Source organism: Mustelus asterias, chromosome 6, assembly GCF_964213995.1.
Source record: "Mustelus asterias chromosome 6, sMusAst1.hap1.1, whole genome shotgun sequence".
NCBI lineage: Eukaryota > Metazoa > Chordata > Chondrichthyes > Carcharhiniformes > Triakidae > Mustelus > Mustelus asterias.
Window position 1 is genome coordinate 55,984,385 of NC_135806.1, and position 25,660 is coordinate 56,010,044.

A 25,660-nucleotide genomic window follows, 5' to 3' on the forward strand; every position below is an offset into this window, starting at 1 on the left:
GTGGAAAGTGGAAGGCAATCCAGGATCCACAAAAGAAGTATCCTCCAAACAATCAGCATGTCCAGCAACCTTCATATAATTATTTAGTCCTGGTAGAGATTCAACAACTTCACCTGGTTAGCCAAGCTAAGAAGATGCAGTCACATATAGTATAAGGGTCTGACGTGTATAGGGTTAATGTCGTACAAGGTACAGGATCACCCACACATGACCCATACCCAGAGTCAGTGTGGTGTTGGGCATATCTGAATGCAGACCCAAGCCTGGAGTCAGCTCCTAGATTATATCATTTACTATATAATTGTTAATAGTTCTTAAGATTCAATAAAGACTTGCAACTAACCTATTTCAGAATACAAAGACTGCATTCGAACCTACCTGGCTGTAACCAACACTCTCAGCAACAACTTTAACCAATACAATGTTAAAAGCATCTTTCACATTTCCAGCTACATTGTCTTGCAAACCATGGGGGCAGCACAGTAGCACAATGGTTAGCACCGCTACTTCACAGCGCCAGGTGCCTGGATTCGATTCCCGGCGTGGATCACTGTCTGTGAGGAGTTTGCATGTTCTCCCGTGTCTGCATGGGTTTCCTCCAGATGCTCCATTTTCCTCCACATTCTGAAAGACATGCTGGTTAGATGCATTGACCCAAACAGGCACCAGAATGTGATGACTAGGGGAATTTCACAGTAACTTCATTGCAGTGTTAATGTAAGCCTTACTTGTGACTAATAAATAAACTTACTACTTCTCTAAAATATCCAGAAGGGGAGCACAAGAGCTTTCATACCCCTTTTATTCCCCTGCAAGTGTTATTCACTCATAGCCCTATGAAGCAAACAGGGGCTGTCTTAGATAGTAACAGATTCCCTATGTCCTATTGAGGAAGAATTACTGCTGCTCAGACATAAAAATGGAGCACGACTTTTGGCAAGTTGGGGGTTTCCTTGGAGAATGTTTTGCATAATAGTTCACATGTTTGGTTGCAATGGAGAGGGAAATGTATAGATTGAACTGATGTGTTGGTCTTTCAAGACGGATTGTGTTGGTTTGATCGTATGTCCAGTGGTTGCAGATGGAACTTAGGAAAAGGATGAGTTTCTGCCACAAATATCTTGCAGTGGCACAAGAGTCCCATATGCTTTACCTTCTTGCAAAAGACTGCCTGCTTATCCTGCTGCGATTATTCTATATCTTCCCCTTCCTGGGAAAGCATCTGGAATCCTCTGTGAAGTGACAAATTACAACGCATGCCACCATGAGGCAAGACACCCTGGCAGGTTGTTTCCCTGACCTGTTGAGTCACTGGAAATGTATCTTCAGAGACAGAGAAAAATCTGAATGGGGTTTGTACTGGCAAATGGAAAATGGCACAGAGAGCTCTCTAGCACTTTTTGATCCATTGTGTAGTTACTCTGGCACAAAGCAGGAAGTAAAATGGAGGAAAATCTCATGTGAAAGAATCAGTGTTCAGTCACGAAGAATTCTGTGCATCCAAAAACTTGACGTAAGCCGTGTTTTTGTGAACACCAGATGTTTATTTTAACTTTGTTAAACAGATGTTAATACTCTCAGTTTATAGCCCAATGCTAGAATGTAGGACACTCAGATTTTCTGAACTAAACATGCCGGGGGATGCTGGTGAAATGGGCTTGTGCTCTATTTTCCAAAGATACAAAACACAAAGCAATCATAGATTATGACTCAATTATTGTTATTCAAAGTCATTATTTGCTTTCAGCACTCTTATTGGGCCTCCTGGCTGTTTTTAAAATTGCTTTGTAAGATTATGTCACATCTATTAAGTGCAAGATGCCATTTTTCACAATCATGATTGATTGAATCAATTAGGCAAACATTCTTCATCAAGTATGATGTTCAGTGCATTTCCTGATGTTCTAATAGCAAAAGTTATGTTGCCCAATGGACTGTATCAGCTGCAATATAGTCACATAAGAGTTTAAGATTCTCAAGAGCTATTAAATTAATTTTCCAATATAAATTACTCAATGTTCTGCTGTCAGGAAGGTGTTTAGGCTGCTTCCATTTTGCTGCCAAATTCCCTCTATATGTCAGCTGCTAAGAAGTTGGAGGTACCACTCCAGGAGGATGTCACCAGACAGATTTTCCTCCTGCCATTTTCTCTCCCAGCTCTTCTGTGCTTAGAAGGATTGAGCTGTTTGGAATTGGCAATCAAGCATCACTCTCGGCATTGAGTGGTCATGCACTATTGCCCAGTACCTTACATTGAAAGGGGATTTACACATGGAGGCAGGGACATCGGCTGAGAAGGTAAATTAATACTTTTGCACCTGTCTTTACCAAGGATGTAAGTGCTTCCCAGGCCATGGTGACAGAAGAGGAAACTCTGTCACTAGAAGGGTTCAAAATTGATAAGGAGGATAAAGTGTTGGTACTTCAAGTTGACAAGGTACCAGGACTGGATGAGATGCACCCAAGGATATTGAAGGAAGTGAGAGTGGCAATTTCAAGGGTACTGACCATCAGTCTTCGCTAGACTGTTCAAAAAAATGTTGTAAGAATTAGCTCAGCAATACATGCCAGTTAAGAAACTCCAGTCAGTGTTGGGGAAGCTTCTAGAAAAAATATTCAGGTAGAATTAATAGGAAAATAAACACTATGGCTACAAGAGCAGGTCAGAGGCTAGGAATCTTGTGGTCAATAACCCTCCTGACTCCTGTCCACCATCTACAAGGTAGAAGTCAGGAGTGTGATGGAATACTATCCACTTGCATGAATGAGTGCAGTCCAACAATACTCCACAAGCTTGACACCATTCAGAACAAAGCAACCCGCTTGATTGGCACCCTTTCCACAAATATCCACTCCCTCTATGACCAATGCAAAGTGGCAGCAGTGTGTACCTTGAGCTAGATGCACTGCAAAAATTCACCAAGGCTCCTTAGGCAGCACCTTCCAAACCCATTACCAGGGCATCTAGAAAGACATGAACAACAGATACTTGGGAACACCACCACCTGGAAGTTCCCCTCACCAAGCCACTCACTATCCTGACTTGGAAATATATCACCGTTCCTTCACTGTCACTGGGTTAACATCCTGGGACTCCCTCTCTAACAGCACATTGGGTGTACATACACCACAGGGACTGCAGTAGTTTATAGAAGGCAATTCACCACTGCTTCATCAAGGGTTATTAGGGATGGGTAATAAATGCTGGCCTAGCCATCGACGTCCACATCCCATAAATGAAATAACAAAACATGCAAAGATGTGTGTATATTAAGTAGAGTCAACATGGATTTCTTGAGGGGAATATCATGTTTAGCTAACTTTGAGGGAGTTTTTGAAGAGCTAACAGAGAGTGTTGATGAGCGGTAATGTGGTGTTGCAGAGACTTCCAAAAGGCATTTGGTAGAGTGCTGCACAGCAGAATTGACAGAAAAGTTAGCTCATGGAAGAAAAGGGACAGTGACAGCGTGAATACAACATTGGCCGAGTAATAGGAAACGGCAAGTATTAGTTGATTTTTTTGGGCTGGGGGAAGGTTTGCAGTGGAGTTGTCCAGTGTGAGGTGATTCATTTTGGTCGGAAGAACATGGAGAGACAATATAAATTAAAGGGTACAGCTCTAAAGGGTGTGCAGGACCAGAGAAACCTGGGTAGATATGTGCATAAGTCATTGAAGGTGGCAAGGCAGGTGGGGAGAGCAGTAAATAAAACACAATATCTTAGGTTTTATTAATAGGGATGTAGAGTGCAAGAGCAAGAAAGTTATGTTGAACATATAAAGGACATTAGTTAGCCACACTAGTTGGGCACCACACTTTAGAAAGGATTGTGAATACATTGCAGAGAGTGCAGAAAAGGTTTACAAGAATGGTCCCAGGGATGAGAAACTTCAGTTATGGGGATAAATAGGAGAAGTTTGGACTGTCCTCTTTGGAGAGAAGAAGGCTAAGAGGGGATTTAATAGAGATGTTCAAAATCAAGCAGGGGCTGGTCAGAGTAGATAGGGAGAAACTATTCCTACTTGTAAAAGGATCGAGAATGAGAGGGCACAAATTTGAAGTGATTTGCAAAGGAAGCAAATGCAATGTGAGAAAAAACTTTTTCACACAGCGAGTGGTTCAGTTCTGGAAGTGTGGTGGAGATAGGTTCAATCAAGGCATTCAAGAGGGCATTAGATAATTAGTTGAATAGAAACAATATGCAGGGATATGGGAAAAAAGACACGAAGTAATAATGCTCACTCAGCTGGTGCATATTTTATAGGCTGAGTGGCCTCCTTCTGACCCATAGCAATTCTCTGAATGTTCATAAACTTTCAATTCTGCTGAATAATGATTAAGTCCAAAATGCATTAGGTATATGGTAAATTAGAATGTGTTGCAATATATATTCTCCGTGATGGCTTACAGTCTTAAGGACTTTACAAGCCACATAAACGTACCAGAAAATATTTTGCACCTTTCACATAAACGTGCCAAATATTTCACAGAGGTGTAAGGAAGAAAAAAGAATGTGCAGCTAAAAGAGGAGAAACTGGAGAGGTTGCCAACAACCTGCTGAAATCGATTGCTTTTTAAGAAGGGTGTTAAAGGAGAAGAAGGACACTGAGAGGCTGAGGGGTTTAGGGAGCAAATGATAGAATAAGGCAGCTCAGGGCACAGCAGCAATAATGGGGACTAATACTGGGCTTGCACAAGATTCAGGAAAACAGAGTTTAGAGATGTGTTCAGAGAGGAGGGATAAGACCATAAACACAAGGATGAGCATATTAAATTTGAAGTTTTAGTTGACTGGTCGCTAATGTAAATCAGCTCGGATCGAAGTGATAGGTGATAGTCAGCAGAGTTTTGGAGGGTGAGGCCAGACCGGAGTCATATAGAACAGAAACAGGCCCTTCAGCCCACCGTGACTATGCTGGCCATCAATTACAAATCTATACTAATCCCATTGACCAGCATTTGATCCATAGCCTACTATGCCCTGGCTTTGGATTTAAGTGTTTAATCTAAAATGTTTCAAGATTACCTGTCTCCACCACCCCGTCAGGCAGCATGTTCTATATTTCTACCACCCTCTGAGTGAAAAAAAATGTCCTCAGATCCCCTCTAAACCACTTACTCCTCGCCTTAAACCTATGCCCTCTGGTCTGAGACACCTCTGCCATGGGGAAAAGTTTCTTACGATCTATCCAATCTATGCTTCTCACAATTGTGTATACCTCTATCAGATCCCCCCTCCATCTCCTCTGCTCCAGGAAAAACAAATCCAGCCTGTTCAGATTCTCTCATAGCTGAAACTTTCCATCCCAGGCAATATCCTGGTGAATCTCCTCTGCATCCTCTCCAGTGCAATCACATCCTTCTGATAGTGTGGCGAACCAGAACTGCATGCAATATTCCATCTATGGCCTAATCACTGTTTAATAAAATTGTAGAAGACCTCGCTGTTCCTATATTCTACATCCCGGCTAATGAAGGCAAGCATTCTGTATACCTTCCTGACCACACTATCTACCTGTGCTGCCACCATCAGGGATCAATGCACTTGTGCACCAAGGTCTCAATATTCCCTAGGGGTCTCCCATTCATTGTGTATATCCTACCATTAATTAGACCTCCCAAAATGCATTACCGTACACCTATCTGGATTAAATTCCATCTGCCATTGCTCTGCCCAATTTACCAGCCAATCAATATTGGTCTGTAGCCTAAGACTATCCTTCCCACTATCAACAGCGCCAACAATTTTCATGTCATCTGCAAACTTACTAATTATACCTTCTACATTCACATCCAAGTTGTTAATGTATACAACAAACAGCAAGGGTCCCAGTACTGATTCCTGTGGTACACTGCTGGTCTCAGGCTTCCAATCACAAGAGCCACCCTCCACCATCAACATTTGAGTCCTATTAACAAGCCAAGTAGGGGAATGAGAGTGAGATAAAGAGGGAGAGAGGGGGTGAAGTGGGGGGGGGGGGGGGGGGGAAGAGGATTAACTTGGTGGGAAGGGGGTTAACAGTAGAAGTAGTTGAATGGATGATCCCAACTTGCTGACGGAGAAATGCATGTGTTCCTAACACATGTCAGAGGTGAGGAAGGAGAGAAACAGAGGGGTTTAAGGAGTTTGCTCATAGTGGAAAGGGAAGCCAAGGTTTTCTTTGCATTTTAGAGTAATCTTGGAGTTGTGGGTGGTTTTGGCAGGGTAGGATGAAACACACAAATGATTGCCGTTTCATCTTGTAAGGTAGATTAGTGATGATCAGGGGTAAATAACCCTTTTCTTTTAAACAACAGATGTAGTGATGGATGTTTATACTTGTTGTGTACAGATGTGCAAAGGTCTACGCCTGTGGGACTTGAGGGAGTGAAATTGGGGGCCAGGTGAAAACCAAGATATTGTTGACGATTAGGGCTCCGAAGTAAAAGTGAGAAAGTGGTTTCACAAATCGCTAACTCCAGACGTTTGCTGGATTCGAAGGTCACAGTCTATATGCTGCTAGGAACTTAGGATGCTGTGACTTGGCAGAGAGTGCTTTCCAAGGATGGATGCAAAAGGAAGTGGGAATGATAAAGGGTGCAGTATGTGGGTGTTACGAGTTACAGTGAGGTAGTTGGAAGCTACCTTGTCAGTGACCAGCACTGTGGGAACAGAGCACCTATAGGAGATTGGTGGCTGTGAAAATCGAACAAGGTGATAGAGGAGAAGATGCCTGTGGATTAGAGGGAGAGATGAAGCTATGACTCAAAGATAAGAGTGACCGCAGCACTCTGGTGGTTCGACCACCGAAAGTGTCTGATAGAATAACCAGGTGGGGAGACTTTGGTAAGGGGAAAGTGTCATCTTTCAAGACCGATAGTAATTCCTAAATACAGGAATCCAGATGCACCAAAATTATAGGAAGTGAACAATATAATAGCCTAAGATGTGTGCGCTGTAATTTAAATACAATTTTAGTGGATCTGCAAAGCAAGAGTGAGCATATTGGCCTCCCTGCTTTATTTATTTATTTGACCTTGATTTTGCCAGGAAAGTCAGTTAAGAACCAATTCTTATTTACAATAGCAAGACATACATCCCTTCCAACAGAACAGGAGATAATGATTGCCCATTATACATCCCACCAAATCTTCCTTTATAATGGCAATCTCTCTCTGAGAGGCTGTAGAATAGAAGCTTGGGGAAATAAGAAAATGTCGAACTGGTATAATAAAAGGGGTCTCCTTAGGCTGAAGGCAATGCATGTTGTTGGGACAGAGTAGAGGCAGATTTACTCTGTATGTAATTGCACTGTATGTGACCTTAAAGTGCTTGAAACTGACACAGAAAATAATGAAATCCCTCGTCTTGAGGGAAACAGGATTTGTGACTTCTGACACCAGACCGAGGAACTCCACCAACAAGCCTTTTCCAGTTAATTAGAAAGGACATACACTTAGCATACAAAAATACAACTCGTTCAAAATCACTAACCTTTACATATGAACTCCATTTTTGAATGTTGACATAAAATGATGTTTGACATCAGCCACAGCTTAATGGCCTCCAAAAGTCAAGTGGTTCAGCTGGTCCCTTTGATTGAAAAAAAACAACTTGGAAGATTTTAGCTGTTATTGAAAAGGGTACTCAATAATGGTAATATTGAATGAATGACTTTCATTTCAGACGCATGTCTATTTCATTTTAATAACGTTGGACATATTATCAACTTCAAGCACAGTGCACGTAAAAGGTTTCAATTAAACTGCTCTTTCTGGCCATAAGTATCTAATCTATGATTGCTTCTTTTAACAAGATTGTTTTATTTTATTTTTCCAACATCACCATAGTAAGCCTTTTGTTTAGATCCCTTCTCTGTTTAAAGGCTTTTATATAAAATGAACAAGATTTTGGCACAGTTTTCAACCAGTGCAGCTGTGAACCATCTAATACTTAAAGAAGCTTTCAAACAGGACTTTTTAAATCCTAGTTCTCGTCAGACAATGGGAAAGACTTGGCATACAGTTTGATGTATGTAGTCCGTGATGATTTCACTGTGTACTAGAATATAGTGGGAACTCTTGGCATGGGATTTTAATGTGGCCAATTGGTTTGATGCACATACTAACACATATTAACTACTATTGTAGTTAGTAATACAATAGGTAATCAAATTGTAATGCACTGAATTGTTAAGTGTTTGTAAAGAGATCCTTAACTAATTATTACTAATAGGTCTGCAATAAATATTAAATAGATTAAATAAATTAGTATTGCTGAGAAAGAGAAATGCTGTCAAAGCTTTTTATCTTACACTCAGCAGGGCAAATGTAAGACTATCAAGTCTCCAAGGGAACAACAATTTATACTGCATGAGAAGAGGTTGGCAAGTGGACTCGAGTACAAATGTTGCCATGGAGAATGGACCACACATAGGGCCTTGTCCTTTGCAAACAAAAAGAACATGTCCATGCATTGAGCCTTTTTCAATTAAACAAAAACTTGGGGGACAGCCCACCCCCTGGTTTATTTCCCATGGCAATGCTTTGACCAATTAGAGTTAATTTACCTGGTTTGAATTTAAAGCTCAGCAGTTAAGTGTTCCCTGGCGTGTTACTGAAGGCAACACTTCTACAAATCAGAGCCCTCTTGCCAACCAATCAGCACCCTCTTTTCAGGAAGTATGAATTGTTGTTCCCTTTAAGATTTGATATTCTTATATCTGTCCTGGTGAGTACAAGATGAAAAGCTTCAACGGCATATCTCTCTTTTTCAGCAATAATCAAGTTCTGTACTATCAAGCGACTAAATGAATGATTACATTTAGGAAATTCAAGAGAAGGAACATTTGATAAATGATTTGATATAATCTCAAGTTGGGGAGGGCAGACATTTCTTCTATTCATTGTGAGAAAACCAAATTGTGAATCTGTATTAAAAATAAGTAATGAAATGAGACTATAATGAAAATCTCAACTTGGCCGTTGCGTGCACTAACTGAAAATGCAGAGCACTGACAAAGTCATCCAGACTCAAAATGTTAGTTCAATTTTCTCCCCACAGATGCTGTCAAACCTGCTGAGATTTTCCAGCATTTTCTGTTTTTGTTTCGGATTCCAGCAATTGGAGTAATTTACTTTTATAAAAACACAATGTAGTCTTTATACAATCATTGATTTAACAGGAATTATGCAGTTGTGACACTTGTATTATAGGTAAAAGGTAAGCAGCATGAGGCGGCATGGTGGTACACTGGTTAGCAGTGATGCCTCACTGTCAGGGACCTGGGTTCGATTCCAGCCTTGGGTGACTGTCCGGTTTGCACATTCTCCCCATGTCCATGTGGGTATCCTCCAGATGCTCCGGTTTCCCTTCTCAGTCCAAAGATGTGCAGGTTAGGTGGATTGGTTATGGTGAATGTGGAATTGTGGGGAGAGGGCCTGGCTAAGAGACTTTGTCATAGAACCATAGAACATTACAGCACAGAAACAGGCCTTTTGGCCCTTCTTGGCTGTGCTGAACCATTTTTCTGCCTAGTCCCACTGACCTGCACCTGGATCATATCCCTCCACACCCCTCTCATCCATGTACCTGTCCAAGTTTTTCTTAAATGTTAAAAGTGAGCCCACATTCACCACTTCATCTGGAAGCTCATTCCACACTCCCACCACTCTCTGTGTGAAGAAGCCCCCACTAATATTCTCTTTAAACTTTTCCCCCTTCACCCTTAACCCATGTCCTCGAGTTTCTTTCTCCCCTAGCCTCAGTGGAAAAAGCCTGTTTGCATTCACTCTATCTATACCCATCATAATTTTATACACCTCTATCAAATCTCCCCTCATTCTTCTACGCTCCAGGGAATAAAGTCCTAACCTATTCAACCTTTCTCTGTAACTCAGTTTCTCAAGTCCCGGCAACATCCTTGTAAACCTTCTCTGCACTCTTTCAACCTTATTAATATCCTTCCTGTGATTAGGTGACCAAAACTGCACACAATACTCTAAATTCGGCCTCACCAATGTCTTATACAACCTCACCATAACATTCCAACTCTTATACTTAATACTTTGATTTATAAAGGCCAATGTACCAAAAGCACACTTTACGACCCTATCTACCTGTGACGCCACTTTTAGGGAATTATGTATCTGTATTCCCAGATCCCTCTGTTCTACTGCATTTTTCAGTGTGCTACCATTTACCTTGTATGTTCTACCTTGGTTTGTCCTTCCAAAGTGCAATACCTCACACTTGTCTGCATTAAACTCTATCTGCCATTTTTCAGCCCATTTTTCTAGCTGGTCCAAATCCCTCTGCAAGCTTTGAAAACCTTCCTCACTGTCCACTACACCTTCAATCTTTGTATCATCAGCAAATTTGCTGATCTGATTTACCACCCAGATCATTGATACAGATGACAAACAACAATGGACCCAGCACTGATCTCTGTTGCACACCACTAGTCATAGGCCTCCACTCAGAGAAGCAATCCTCCACTACCACTCTCTGGCTTCTTCCATTGATGTGGAGATGCCGGCGTTGGACTGGAGTAAACACAGTAAGAATTTTAACAACACCAGGTTAAAGTCCAACAGGTTTATTTGGTAGCAAAAGCCACACAAGCTTTCGGAGCTCTCAGCCCCTTCTTCGGCCTTCGCGACACACGACAGCGCAGAGTCGCTGAGCAGAAACTGATAGCCAAGTTCCGCACACACGAGGACGGCCTCAACCGGGATATTGGGTTCATGTCACACTATTTGTAACTCCCACAGTTGCGTGGACCTGCAGAGTTTCACTGGCTGTCTTGTCTGGAGACAATACACATCTTTTTAGCCTGTCTTGATGCTCTCTCCACTCACATTGTTTTGTTTCTTAAAGACTTGATTAGTTGTAAGTATTCGCATTCCAACCATTATTCATGTAAATTGAGTCTGTGTCTTTATAAGCTCTGTTTGTGAACAGAATTCCCACTCACCTGAAGAAGGGGCTTAGAGCTCCGAAAGCTTGTGTGGCTTTTGCTACCAAATAAACCTGTTGGACTTTAACCTGGTGTTGTTAAACTTCTTACTGTGTTCTTCCATTGAGCCAATGTCTAATCCAATTTACTACCTCTCCATGTATACCTAGCGACTGAACCTTCCTAACTAACCTCCCATGTGGGACCTTGTCAAAGGCCTTACTGAAGTCCATGTAGACAACATCCACTGCCTTCCCTTCATCCACTTTCCTGGTAACCTCCTCGAAAAACTCTAATAGATTGGTTAAACCTGACCTACCACGCACAAAGCCATGTTGACTCTCCCTAATAAATCCCTGTCTATTCAAATATTTGTAGATCCTATCTCTTAGTACTCCTTCCAATAATTTACCTACTACTGACGTCAAACTTACCGGCCTATAATTTCCTGCATTACTTTGTGAGCCTTTTTTAAACAACGGAACAACATGAGCTATCCTCCAATCATCCGGCACCTCACCCGTGGATACCGACATTTTAAATATATCTGCCAAGGCCCCTGCAATTTCAACACTAGTCTCCTTCAAGGTCTGAGGGAATACCCTGTCCAGTCCTGGGGATTTATCTACTCTGATTTGCCTCAAGACAGCAAGCACCTCCTCCCCTTTAATCTGTATAGGTTCCATGACCTCCCTACTTGTTTGCCTTATTTCCATAGACTCCATGCCAGTTTCCTTAGTAAATACGGATGCAAAAAACCCATTTAATATCTCCCCCATTTCTTTTGGTTCCATACATAGCCGACCACTCTGATCTGCAAGAGGACCAATTTTATCCCTTACTATCCTTTTGCTCTTAATATACCTGTAGAAGCTCTTAGGATTATCCTTCACCTTGTCTGCCAAAGCAACCTCATGTCTTTTAGCCCTCCTGATTTCTTTCTTAAGTAGTTTCTTGCACTTTTTATACTCCTCAAGCATCTTGTTTGCTCCCCGTTGCCTATACATGTCATACATCTCTCTCTTCTTATTTATCAGAGTTCCAATTTCCCTCGAGAACCAAGGTTCCTTACTCTTATTCACTTTGCCTTTAATCCTGACAGGAACATACAAACTCTGCACTCTCAAAATTTCTGCTTTCAAGGCCTCCCACTTACCAATCACATCCTTGTCAGAGAACAGCCTATCCCAATCCACGCTTTTTAGATCCTTTCTCATTTCTTCAAATTTAGCCGCCTTCCAGTTTAGAACCTCAACCCGTGGACCAGATCTATCTTTATCCATGATCAAGTTGAAACTAATGGCGTTATGATCACTGGAACCAAAGTGTTCCCCTACACACACTTCCGTCACTTGTCCTAACTCATTTCCTAATAGGAGATCTGATATTGCATCCTCTCGAGTTGGTACCTCTATATATTGATTTAGAAAATTTTCCTGAACGCATTTTACAAACTCTAACCCGTATAGACCTTTAACAGTATGGGAGTCCCAATCTATATGTGGAAAATTAAAATCCCCTACTATCACAACTTTATGTTTCCTACAGTTGTCTGCTATCTCTCTGCAAATTTGCTCCTCCTTCGCTGACTATTGGGTGGTCTATAATACACCCCCATTAATGTGGGGTGTATTAGAACCTTTCCTGTTTCTCAGCTCCACCCATATGGCCTCGGTAGACAAGCCCTCTAATCTGTCCTGCCTGAGCAGTGCTGTAACATTTTCCCTGACTAGCAATGCCACCCCCCCACCCTTCATCCCTCTGCCTCTATCACGTCTGAAACATCGGAACCCTGGAACATTGAGCTGCCAGTCCTGCCCCTCCTGTAGCCAAGTTTCACTAATAGCTATAATGTCATAATTCCATGTGTCAATCCACGCCCTCAGCTCGTCTGCCTTCCTCACAATACTCCTGGCATTGAAATAAACACACCTCAGAAGATTATTACCACCACACACAACCCTTCTATTTGTGATTTTGCATGAACTATTAACATCATTTATTTTCACCCCCGCTCCACTATCTGCTCTGGCATTCTGGTTCCCATCCCCCTGCAAATCTAGTTTAAACCCTCCCCAATGACACTAGCAAACCTCCCTGCAAGTATATTGGTCCCCTTGTAGTTCAGGTGTAACCCGTCTTTCTTGTACAGGTCCCACCTGCCCCAGAAGAGCTCCCAATGATCTAGAAATCTGAAACCCTGCCCCCTACACCAGTTCCTCAGCCAGTGAGGGTAAGAGCATCCTGCTCTTACCCTCACTGGCACGTGGTACAGGTAGCAATCCTGAGATTACTACCCTCGAGGTCCTGCTTTTTAACTTCCTACCAAGCTCTCTATACTCACTCTTCAGGACCTCCTCACCCTTCCTTCCTACGTCATTGGTACCAATGTGTACCATGACATCTGGCTGATCACCCTCCCACTTCAGAATGCTGTGCACGTGATCAGAGACATCCCTGACCCTGGCAACTGGGAGGCAACAAACCCATCCGGGGGTCTCTGTCACGACCACAGAACCTCCTGTCTGTACCTCTGACTATCGAGTCCCCTATCACTACCGCTCTCCTCTTCTTCCACCCTTCCTTCTGTGCTGCAGAACCAGACTCAGTGCCAGAAATCCGGCTGCCGCAGCTTGCCCCAGTTAAGGTATCCTCCACAACAGTATCCAAATTGGTATACCTGCTGTGGAGGGGAATGGCCACAGGGGAACCCTGCTCTGCCTGCCCTTTCCCTTTCCCTCACTTGATTGTAACCCAATTACCTGTGCTCTTTGGTGTGACTGCCTCCCTGAAGCTACTATCTATAAACTTCTTATTCTCCCGAATGATCCGGAGGTCATCCAGCTCCTGCTCCAGTTCCCTAACGCGGTTTGTTAGGAGCTGCAGCTGGATGCACCTCCTGCAGGTGTCGTTGTCAGGGACACCGGAGGTCTCCCTGACTTCCCACATCCTGCAAGAGAAGCATTCCAACATCCTGCCTGGCATTCTTTCGACTCTGAAGAAACAAAAACAACTTACCGGAACCTACTCTCGCCTCTGCCTGTTTCCCTGTCAGAGAATTGGTGCAGACTCAATGAGCCGGATGGCCTCCTTCTGCACTGTAGGGATTCTAAATCAACTTTGGATTGAAACCACTTGTAAATCAAAGCCAAACTGATGTAGGTGCATCAAAGCAGAAGTAAAATGATTGTTAGGGATTAATATAGGCAAACATTTGGCTTCCATTAATTTTATACGAGTTCAAAATTGATGTTAAATGGTGAATTCTACCATGTTTCAAGAAACATATCTTAGTTGAACCAGTCATGTTTGGGTGCATTTCATTTGTCAATTAATATGGATCCACAGAAATATTGGGGCTGAGAAGTATCCACTTACAAATAATAATGGGAATAATTGAAAGATAACTATTCTACTCATTTGGTTATAACTTATGATAGGCACAGGCCCCTCAAAGTAAGTGTTTCATGTTCGATGTGCTTTCAGATTCAAAGGGAGAACTTTTAAAAGATTTCCTTGAAGATATTTATATAAAATGATCAGAACTTCTGCCAGTGCTTTACTGAAATATCTAAGGTTTCAAACACAACAAAAATATGCATTAATTATTGGGAGCACAAGGGATTGCAAGTATAGTTTTGGCATTTTATTAAATTTATTATCCAGGATCGTGGCTTAAAGTTTTGAAGTTGGTGAGTAAATCTTGGGATGCCTTGTAATATAATTCAAGGACCTTCTTACATCATGAACAGAACCTCGATAAAATCAAGTCAATTTTTTAAAAAACAGGTTGCTATCACTGACCTGATGCTTGATTGGGTTCTGCTGGCTGCCTTTGCAATAAATGCACCTATAGCGCATTGCATAACCTAGATTAAGTACATCAACTTTTCATGTTTAAAATCAAGTCCATATTACGATTGAAATACCAATTTGATTAATATTGCCAGAAGACAACGCCTAATTCTGAAGTATTTGTTCATCCCAGTGGAGCTGTATTGCAGTGTAGCTTCTCTAATCATGGAAACACTAACTGTGGAAAATAGCTGTCAGATTGAATAATGGATGCATTAACATAGGTGGATATTGTAGAGTTTTTCTCAACCATCTTTTATAGGTTATGGAATCATTCTGCAAGGAATTCTATTAGATAATTAACTAAGTGGCTTGAGTTAATGGTCTAGGAAATTCAGCTAGAAGGGTAATATGGTCAAATTTCCTTGTGTGCCTTCTTATTTACTAACATGCCATATTTAAATAGGGGTAAACTATAATTTTATTACACAAATGATAGTCTTGAACCGGTGATGAATTTATCTATCAACTACTGCTCCATAATTTATTTAGTTCTCTGTATTACTAAAATAATATCATTTATTTTAATATGTGTAAATTGTTCCTATCTGCCTTGTTATCACCAATAATGATGCATGCACCTTCATATTTCATCAAGTTAAAATGTTCTTCACACATGTGAAGTATTGTCCATGAATCATCAGCTTCACTTTTCTGCCCAAAGGCGAGTCTGACTCACAGTTCCATGACCTCCGTCATGATTAGAAAAGGAGGTAGGTCCCAAATCCACCCCAGCCAGAACTTGGATCAAATACCATGCTGTTGGCACTGGTCATCCAACCACTGGGCAACACGGTGGCACAGTGGTTAGCACTGCTGCCTCACAGTGCCAGCGACCTGGGTTCAATTCCGGCCTTGGGTCATTGTCTGTGTGGAGTTTGCACATTCTCCCTGTGTCTACGTGGCTTTCCTCCGGGTGCTCCAGTTTCCTCCCACAATTGAAACATGTGCGGGTTAGGTGGATTGGCCATGCTAAGTTGACCCTTGGTGTCAGGGGAACTAGCAGGATAAGTGCTTGGAGTTACGAAGGAAGGGCCTGGATGAGATTGTTGTCGGTGCAGGCTCGATGGGTCGAATGGTCTCCTTCTGCACTGTGGGGGTTCGATGATTCTAACTGGTCGCCTGAGGACTCTTGAGTTGCTATGACCACATACACTTGTACGTGCATGTTGTAGCCTGTAGCAATGGATAGTGATGGTAGCAATTTCTTTCCATCACATGGCTGACCAGGAATCTCTCCCACTCTTACTGCCCACCATTGGGGTGTATTGGAAGAATTTGGAGATTGCTGTTCAACTTGTTTGGCTAGATGAGGAATGCACCTTCCTTGGCCATCTAGTCCTGGAGTGGGACTTGAACCCAGAGTTTCCAGCTGAGAGGCACTATTCACTGCACCACAAGTCCTCCTTTGTCCGCATACAATCTAAATTTTAAAAACTGAAACTCAGAATGACATTTTATTTTACGTGTTTAAAAAAGTGTATTGAGTCTGTCAGTATTTGCTTTTTAAGACCAAATCTGATGCATCTGAAGCCAAAACTTTTCATGCATAATGAGTGTCCTTTTATTCATATACTTCAGTTGTGCTATTAATTTGTTTTTATCTATCAGTAAAACAATATGCATTTTTAACCTTTTCTTCAAATTCAGTATGGGAATGAATCATGACAATGATCATCCATCCTGTGCAGATGGCCTCCATATAATGTCTGGGGAATGGATCAAAGGACAAAACTTGGGGGATGTATCCTGGTCCCAGTGCAGCAGAGATGATCTGGAAAGATTTCTCAGGTATGTACATACCAGATTTCTATTGTTACTGAAAATGTCCGTAGCTGTTATTTTGTTGCAGCAATTTAATACAACAGACTATAGACCTTTAATGAATGTGATATAAAGGACTAGTTTGTCAGCTTTTTATTTTGAGTTTTTGTTCTTACATTTAGAGAGAAATGTAAAAGTTTTCGTTAAAGGGACATCATAGTTTTAGTTTCCTCTGGTGGAATGCCGAATAACAAATTTTGTGCCAACTTTCTTTGTTTGCTATTTTGGAGCAATCATTAACCAGTTTAACATAATTAAATGAAGCAATTGTGTGAAAAAAGGTACAAACCTGTTTAGCAGCGTGCCATCAGAGGAAACTAAATACTGCTTGGACTGCGCTTATCCATGTAGCCATTTTAAGTCAATAACCTGTTGACCTAATTGCATTCTATTAAAGGAAACATTCTGTAATGAAACATTTATCACATTGTTAACTTTTAATATGGTAGTATTTGTATTCGCATTCCCATATGTCATAAGACATTTCCCGTGAAGGTTGATAACTCCACAGTTTGCTAGAAAATTGGACGGCAGCAGCTTATGCTGTCTGTAGTGTATGTATAGTGAGCACATGACTGCCAGTTGTAACATCAGATTTTACAGATCTCCAAAAAGTTATGAGATGGTATATTTTAAATTGCAACCAAAAGATTTGTTGACGCCACCTGTTTCACAGGTGTAAAGCGGACACCTAAGCATCCAATATGTTAGGTGGCACTGAAAGTATGTAAGCCACCATGTTGGTAAAGGTGAAAGTATAGGCATCAGGACCTGTACCTGAAACAGATATTAAGCCCTTTGTGGAAGCAAATTATGGTTGCCAACTTGTTGGATAGATTCCTGGAGATTTAATCACGTGACTTTTTATCAAATAGCATTTGATCACATGACATTTCCCTCTGTTTCCAAATGGGATTGCAGTTATCTTAGTTGAGGATCACCAAACCCTGAATAAAATATTTTTAAAAATTGTTTTGTATGATGAAAGTGACATAATTTATAAATTAAAGAAAAAGAACAGTATGATTTAAGGATAAGTAATGTTTACCAAAAACTATTTCTATACAGCATTTCCTGTAGGCCAGGCAGCGAGCTTCAAGGCATGTGCAAGCTGTCCACAAGCTTGTCCTGTTTAAGATGTGGCGCAAAATAATTTAAAGATATTGCACACTGAACTGAACAGAGCACACACAATGTAAAAGCTTCTCTGATATCTCCATGATATTAACCTCAATGAGAATCACTGATTGAATAAGAACATTATCGATGGCTAAAGCTTTGTACAATTCTATGACTTAGTAAAATGAACACAGTGGTCAATAAGTTTGATTGTGTAGCTCCTTTATTTTAGTCCATTGGATGCCTTTTCAGGCCTAAAATGCCATCTGCACTGACTGCACAAGCACCCTTCTGGTGGAGCTGTTGCTACTCTGGGTAGGTTGTTAGCACGCATGCTAGAAGTATGCAGAATAAACATATTATCACATCAGTCACTGTATAATGCTGATTTGGCTCTCGCAGTGCCATTTTCAATCTCAGCACTCTAGGTATTTCTCTCTCTTAAGCTTGCATGGCTGAACATGTTTTCAATAGCAGAAAGGATCTCCCCCAACAGTTAAGTCCCATCTCATTATTTTTTTTGTGCCTATTCATTAAGTGCACGGGCGTATTAAATATTTTTGCATGGTCACTTAAAGGAACTGGCTTATGTTTGGCTTGTGCGGGAGCTTCCATGCGGCTTAGAGCGAACATTTCCTGCCAGTGCTACTTAGCGATTATCAACTTCTTTCAGGCTAATTGATTTTGACATGTTGTTGCTGAGCTAGTAGAAGTACTTGGCTTGTGCTGCTAGTTACAAGGTAGTGAAGACCAAATGGAGTGATTTGGCATGTGGTGGAAGACTTGGTTCTGGTTTCAAGAGATCTGCTCAACCACTTTTTCCCAGATGTGGCCTGTAACATAATAGGGAGAATGGAGAGAGGCCCCACAAAGGAGGGCAAGCTGCTTGAACAGGGAGAATATGGAGTTGGATTTTCAGAAGAGGCAACATCCACCCAAACTCTTTAAGGAGCAAATCTCCTATCTCAACTTTTCAAAGGAACAATGTGTATAATGTCTTCATTTCTGTGGGGAAATGTTCTCAGAAATCTGCCACCTGTTGCAGACAGACCTGCCACTTCAATGAAGGGTGAGGGTGACATTACCACTGACTGTTAAGGTGACCATGGCCTTAAACATCTTCATGTCAAATTCCATCCAGGCTGGGGCAGGTGATATCTCCAATATCTCCAGTTTTCTATTCACTGTTGTAGAAGAGGCCTGTATGCTATGAGGTGGGAATGCTTTCCTGAGAGAAGCAAGCAAAGTGAACACAGTATTTCCCCAGGATTGCCCAATTGCCCCAACCACTGCTATCCCAGTATCTGCTGCAACACTGGTCGGAGGCTGCTGACTTCAAGTGGGCGAAACTGCAGTTAGCCTCGTGGCTGGCTGACTTTGTGCAGCTCTGACCCTAGAAGGCTGAGCTTTGGATTGTACAATCATAACTTGAGCAGCAACAGTCTGACCAGCTAAAAGGCAACCGCACTGGTGAAGTAGAGTGGTGGGAGGATAATCCTATCTCTTAAGAGAGCTCATGCCTAATTGCCCTTGAGATGAGCAGCAGTCCATCTGGTGTAGGTACATCTGCAGTGCTGTTAGAAAGGGAAATACATTACAAACATGGGCAGGCACCATGAACTTTGCACTGGAAGCACCTGGTGCGGGTTAATGGTGGAGCCGGGACTCCTTGCCCATTTCCAGGCATTATCGAATGTCACAACAACAGTATGTGGAATGATCAGGGACTTTCCCCTTTTTTTGTTAAAATCTATGCATTCTGATGTTCTGTGTATGAAGCTTTTGATAAATATTTGAAAATCCTGACAATCCAACACTTGTAGGATAAATTCAATGAAGTTCCACTTCCTGATAGAGAAGTGCAGATTGTGCAGTTGTGCCTTTGTATTACAACCCATCTCTGTTTAGCATTCCTGTCTAACACTGTGGGAACCTCCTCTTGCTGAAGTTGCCCATCTGAGCACCTCTCATCCTGATTTTATAAGGCCCTTGACACTAGCACATTACATTTGATTTGATATTGGATTACAGAGTCAAATTTCATAATTTGCAGATGATATCTGACTTGGAGGAATGGAAGACAGTGAGGATGATACTAACCAACTGCAAAAGGACACAGATAGGTTAGTGAAAGGGACAGACAAATGGCAGATGGAATCGCATATAAAGGATTGAGAGGTGATTCAGTTTGGCGAAGGGGACAGGGATAGGTGTAGAGGCATGGTTCTAAAGAGTGTGCAGGGACTGAGGGGCCTGGAGGTTCATGTGCATAGATTGCTGAAGGCAGCAGGACATATTGAGAGACTAGTTAGCAAAGCATATGGGATCTTCATAAGTAGAGGAATGAGTGCAGAAACAGAAACGTTATGCTGAAATAAAAGCAGAAGACTGCAGAAGTTGGAAATCTGAAATAAAAACAAAGTGCTGGAAAAACGCAGCAGGTCTGGCAGCATCTGTGGAGAGAAACAGCTAATATTTCAAGGTGAAGATGACTCCTTCAGATCTGAAGGGACAGAGAAATGTGATGGGTTTTATTCTATTGAAAGGAGGAGGGGCAGGTCGTACAGGGAAAGTCTGGGATCGGTTAGCGGGTGGGAAACAATTAAATAACAAAGATATCATAGAACAAAAGGAAAAGGTGGTTCCAATGCATTGGTCCAGAGGGAATGCCAATGGCAAGGTAATATACAGACCAGGGGGAAAAAACGAAATCAAATTGGAGGACAGAGTTCATGGTCTGAAGTTGTTGAACCCAATGTTGAATCCAGCTGGTCAGGGCAGTGTCTGTCCTCCATGCTTCAAGGAGAAATGACCAGGCACCTGCTCCTGCACACCAGTGCCATATTCTTCACCCAGTGCCACCCTGAACATGACCCAAAGTGTCTGCCAATGGATGATAAGCTTGTAAGTTGCGATAATGCTTCTTCGGTCCTTGGTTTCCAGCTAGGACAATTGAGAGAAAGGGACAATGTCTTCTGGTCAGGACATCTGTGTCTGCGAGAAATCTTATGAGCTAATCTTGGAGAGCCGAAGCCTTTGCAGTGCCGAGGCTTGCCAATCAACTTGGTGTTCGGCATGCTGCCAGATGGGCAAGAGTACAATGCACTCCCTTAATGAGCGTTTTGTCCTCTGTGAGCACCATCTCTACCATGTGTACCCATTTCACCATGGCTGACTTCCTCCTGGCCTGTGATCCTGCCGGCGTCTATGTCCTTCGCCATTAGAAAGTATTGTACCCCTCTGGTTGTTTTCGCCCTTTCACAGGCAATGTGAGCCCATCTCTCTTGAAAGGGTACAAAAGAGCATGATCAGTTTCTGTCATCCTCTTTGGTCAATGACAGCTGCTCCAATTCTTTGGAGTTGAGGGGAGTGGATGAGTGACACTGAGATTGGGTTGCTGCATGTGCAAGGGGTGGAGGAGCCTGGTACTTCCTCCATTTCATTTTACTTTGCTGCTTGCTGGATTGCTTCTGGAAGTAAAGATGAGGAACAGAGTTTACAAAAGATGTTAAGGTGCAGTGGGAAATTCACATCAGTACACTCTGGAGCATCAAGAGAAAGCATGCAGGAGAGCTGTCTATTTTTCAGCTGCGGAAGTGAAAAGGAATACAGATTGTCACCACAAAATGGCGGTGGATTCAAAGGCGCTCACTTCTCCAACACCCACAGCTTAATTAGACCACAATCCCAACACTTCTTAAGGGGTTAGAAGTTGTAACTCGAGTGAACTGTGATTCCTTCGACAAGACGTGTGATTTTGCTCTGACCATCAGAATTTTCTTCCTTGCATCGTGTAAGCATTCACAAATCATGGAGGAACGATGATAGCTGGACGGGAGCAAGGACATGGGAAATGAGGCATCAAAGGGCAAGAATTGCAGACTGTGAGGAATGATTGATCAATGAAGATTGGGATTTTCTAGACTGCAAACAAACATTGAGGCAGAGAATGATGACAGCTTGTTGAGGGTGACAGTATTAATGAGGTCCTCCTCGTTCAGCTGCCAGGCTCTAAGAGGGCATTGACAAACATAGACTTACATTGGATTGGTCCATGATTATCTTTAGTAAAGTACTGCAGTGGTTTGTCATTGCCTTTTACTCTGGTCTTACTGTCAGCCACCAAGTATATTGGAAGGCTTTAATGGCTGATAATCGACCTGGTTATGAACGCACCTTCCATGGCCATCAAGTCCTGAAGTGGGACTTGAACCCCGAGCTTCTGGTCCAGAGGTAAGGATGCCACCTATTACACCAGAAGATCTTCAGACCTTATTGCCTATGCAACCTAAATTGGAAGGGTGTCCTGGGTCATGGAGGTAGTACTCACCTCATTGACATTGCACAAGCTGTTTGAATTTGTTTCCTTCCTGCTCACTGACATAACATCAGCCCTTTGCTAGATTTTGCCTAAAAGTGTATACCAGCATTATGTTCTTGGAAACCTGCAGCCCTTTGGTTCCAAAAGGATCAAATACAGCTGTTCCCTTTAAATGGCGGCAGTCATTTTTAGTTTCCAAATGCTGCAAAGATTTGCTTTCTTGTCCGACCCAACAATATTGGAATTAGCTGACCCCAGGATTTCTGACATGATTTTTGTGAGGGGCAGTCAGTGATTAGAAGCCCCAAGCTACTGCAGAGCTGGTGGTGGAGTGCAGCCCAGTAATTTCATCGTGTTTAGTTTCTGTAAGTGAAGCTGTCCTGTCTGGGAAAGAACATAGAACATTACAGCGCAGTACATACCCTTCGGCCCTCGATGTTGCGCCGACCTGTGAAACCAATCTAAAGCCCATCTAACCTACACTATTCCAATATCATCCATATGTTAATCCAATCACCATTTAAATGCCCTTAATGTTGGCGAGTCCACTACTGCTGCAGGCAGGGCATTCCACACCCTTACTATTCTCTGAGTAAAGAACCTACCTCTGACATCTGTCCTATATCTATCACCCCTCAATTTAAAGCTATGTCCCCTCATGCTAGCTATCACCATCCGAGGAAAAAGGCTTTCACTGTCCACCCTATCTAATCCTCTGATCATCTTATATGCCTCTATTAAGTCACCTCTTAACCTTCTTCTCTCTAACGAAAACAGCCTCAAGTCCCTCAGCCTTTCCTCATAAGACCTTCCCACCATACCAGGCAACATCCTGGTAAATCTCTTCTGCACCCTTTCCAATGCTTCCACATCCTTCCTATAATGCAGCGACCAAAACTGTACGCAGTATTCCAAGTGTGGCCGCACCAGAGTTTTGTACAGCTGCAACATGACCTCCTGGCTCCGAAACTCAATCCCTCTACCAATAAAAGCTAACACATCGTACGCCTTCTTAACAACCCTATCAACCTGGGTGCCAACTTTCAGGGATCTATGCACATGGACACCGAGATATCTCTGCTCATCCACACTACCAAGTATCTTACCATTAGCCCAGTACTCTGTATTCCTGTTACTCCTTCCAAAGTGAATTGCCTCACACTTTTCCGCATTAAACTCCATTTGCCACCTCTCAGCCCAGCTCTGCACTTATCTATGTCCCTCTGTAACCTGCAACATCCTCCCACACTGTCCACAACTCCACCGACTTTAGTGTCATCCGCAAATTTACTAACCCATCCTTCAACGCCCTCATCCAGGTCATTTATAAAAATGACAAATAGCAGTGGCCCCAAAACAAATCCTAACTCTGAACTAATCGGATACTAACTCTGAACAGTTTGTAGATACATTTGATATCACCCATCTCCCTACATCTGACCCCCCCCCCCAAAAAAAATTAAGTCAGGATGAGACAGGCATCCAAACAATCATGAGCTCAATTAGAATTTGAATTTGTTTTTTGGAGCAAGCAAGGAGATGGGTTTGTGTCTGCCCGGTCCACTCTGAGCATTGGCTTTGTAACTTAAAGAATGGAGCAAAAAAAAATTTAAAGAAGCAAATCTGTTTTTTTTAAAAAAAGTACCAACTGCTACACCTCAATGAGCTCAAAAAGGTGAAATTTGAGCTCCACTTAGACAGAAGTCATGCTGGCCGGTATTTTACGACCTCGCTCGGGCGAGGCTCATAAAATCCCGCCCGAGGCCAACAGAGAATTCCATTCTACGAGCCTCGCCCACCCCAGAGGCGATAAAATTCCGGCTGCTGTATTTGTCCATGTAAAGGTCGTACCAGGATTAATATGCTTTGTTCCTGATTCAGTTGAGGAAGCCTTAGCAGGAAACTGCCATTCCTTTGTGATTTTCTGATTTGGGAAATCTACTAGTTGGCCACAAAAAAATCAGAATACTTTTTTTCTTTTCTGCTAATAGGCTTTCTAAACTTCCAAGAAGCGATCAATCATATGTATATGCTTCCCAGACTACTTGTTCCTTACACTGAGTATTAAATTGTTTTGAGGTGCAATAGATGAAAATATCCTTTGCGTCAGTGATGTGCAGGTGTTTGAACCACTTCTGATAACTCCGTGACAAGCAATATAATGATGTAGTGTTTCTTGTTTGTGTGTGAGATAATCTTTGGCTGAGTTTTGTTATGGTAAGCCAAATTTATTTGACAGCACAACTCCTGTCAAATTTTATCTCCTTCCTGAGGTGTCGACATACCAAAAATCACGGTCTTGGCAGCTGACAACGATGTAACTGAAAATCAGAATTCTTGATCGCAATCTGGTTTGAAAAATTGGCCATTTTTTTTCTCTTCACTCAGTCATAATTTTACACACATCTGCAAAATAAGTGCAGCAGGTGACATGGAGTTGAACCATTGATCTGTTGTTGCCATGTCCCTTTGAGATTTCTTACAGTCGTGTTACATTTTTATTCACGGCTTAATCAGTGACAATTTAAAGGTATTAGCAATATTTCTAAGTCACATTGGTGGAAACTTTGCTGAGAGCCCCGAACTGTTAATTATTAGAGTCCATAATCTGCTTATTCTCATGTTTTATTGGCAAGTTCTGTGCTCTCATGAGAATGTTCTGCTCTATTTCATTGCTTGAGTGATCCATAATGAGCTATTTATCTTGCATAAATGGAAGGGCAAAATCCAAGTGAATTTAACACTCCATTTGAACCAGGTTTAGTTTCACTTCATTGACGAAATAGATTCTACAGAATATTGCTTCTGGGCAAGTAATTACAACATATTTTGGGTATATCATACTTTTGCGGTAGACTCTCATTGCCAGAGAACAAGACAGAAAATCACAAAGATGCAGTCCTTGACTTTTGTCTCATGTTGTAAGCTAATTGGTATAATTAGTCAACTCCATTATCCTTATATCATGTGACTACCAGAATAATAGAAAGTGAACTTGGCAGGAAGGTGGAGTTGAGGTAGACCAGCCATGATATTGAATGGTGCAGCAGGTTCAAAGTCCTACTTTTTTCTTCTATTGCTTACATCCTCCTGATCTTATGAGCTGGATGGACCTTGGTCTTTTTCAGTTAGCAAATTCTGTGCTCCATTAATCAATTGATGCAGTTTTCTGGTCAGTGCTCCTAGAAAAGCAGGGCTCTGTGGTGGGGGCATAGAAACTGAAAGTTACACCCACTGGGATATTAGGCACAAAGGTCAGAATAGATGGGAAATCATGTGGTGAAGTGACTTCCACACACAAATATCTGACATGTACTCCTATTTTTAAAATCTTATCTCTTGATGGTTTTCATTATTTTTGACGATAATAGAATCATAGATTTCCCACAGTGCAGAAGAAGGCCATTCGGCCCATCCAGTTGTCATCGGCTCTCTGAAAGAGCATCTTGCCCAGCAGCCCCCCTCCTCCCCCCACCTTATCCCCATCACTCCGCACATTTACCACAGCTAATCCATCTAAACTACACTTGGGACACTAAGGGGCAATTTAGCATGGCCAACCCAACTAACCTGCACATCATTGGACTGTGGGAGGAAACGGGGCA

At 42.1% G+C, this 25,660-nt stretch overlaps 1 protein-coding gene across 1 annotated transcript in view; it reads left to right on the top strand.

Annotated features, from left to right (window-relative positions):
* The window catches only part of LOC144495299 (A disintegrin and metalloproteinase with thrombospondin motifs 19-like), a 461,034-nt gene that overhangs the window by 148,421 nt on the left and 286,953 nt on the right, over positions 1-25,660 (top strand). Inside the window, exon 9 of the mRNA XM_078215388.1 lies at positions 16,442-16,582. Within this exon, the coding sequence (XP_078071514.1) occupies positions 16,442-16,582 (141 nt within the window). The remainder of the gene's footprint in view (positions 1-16,441; positions 16,583-25,660) is intronic.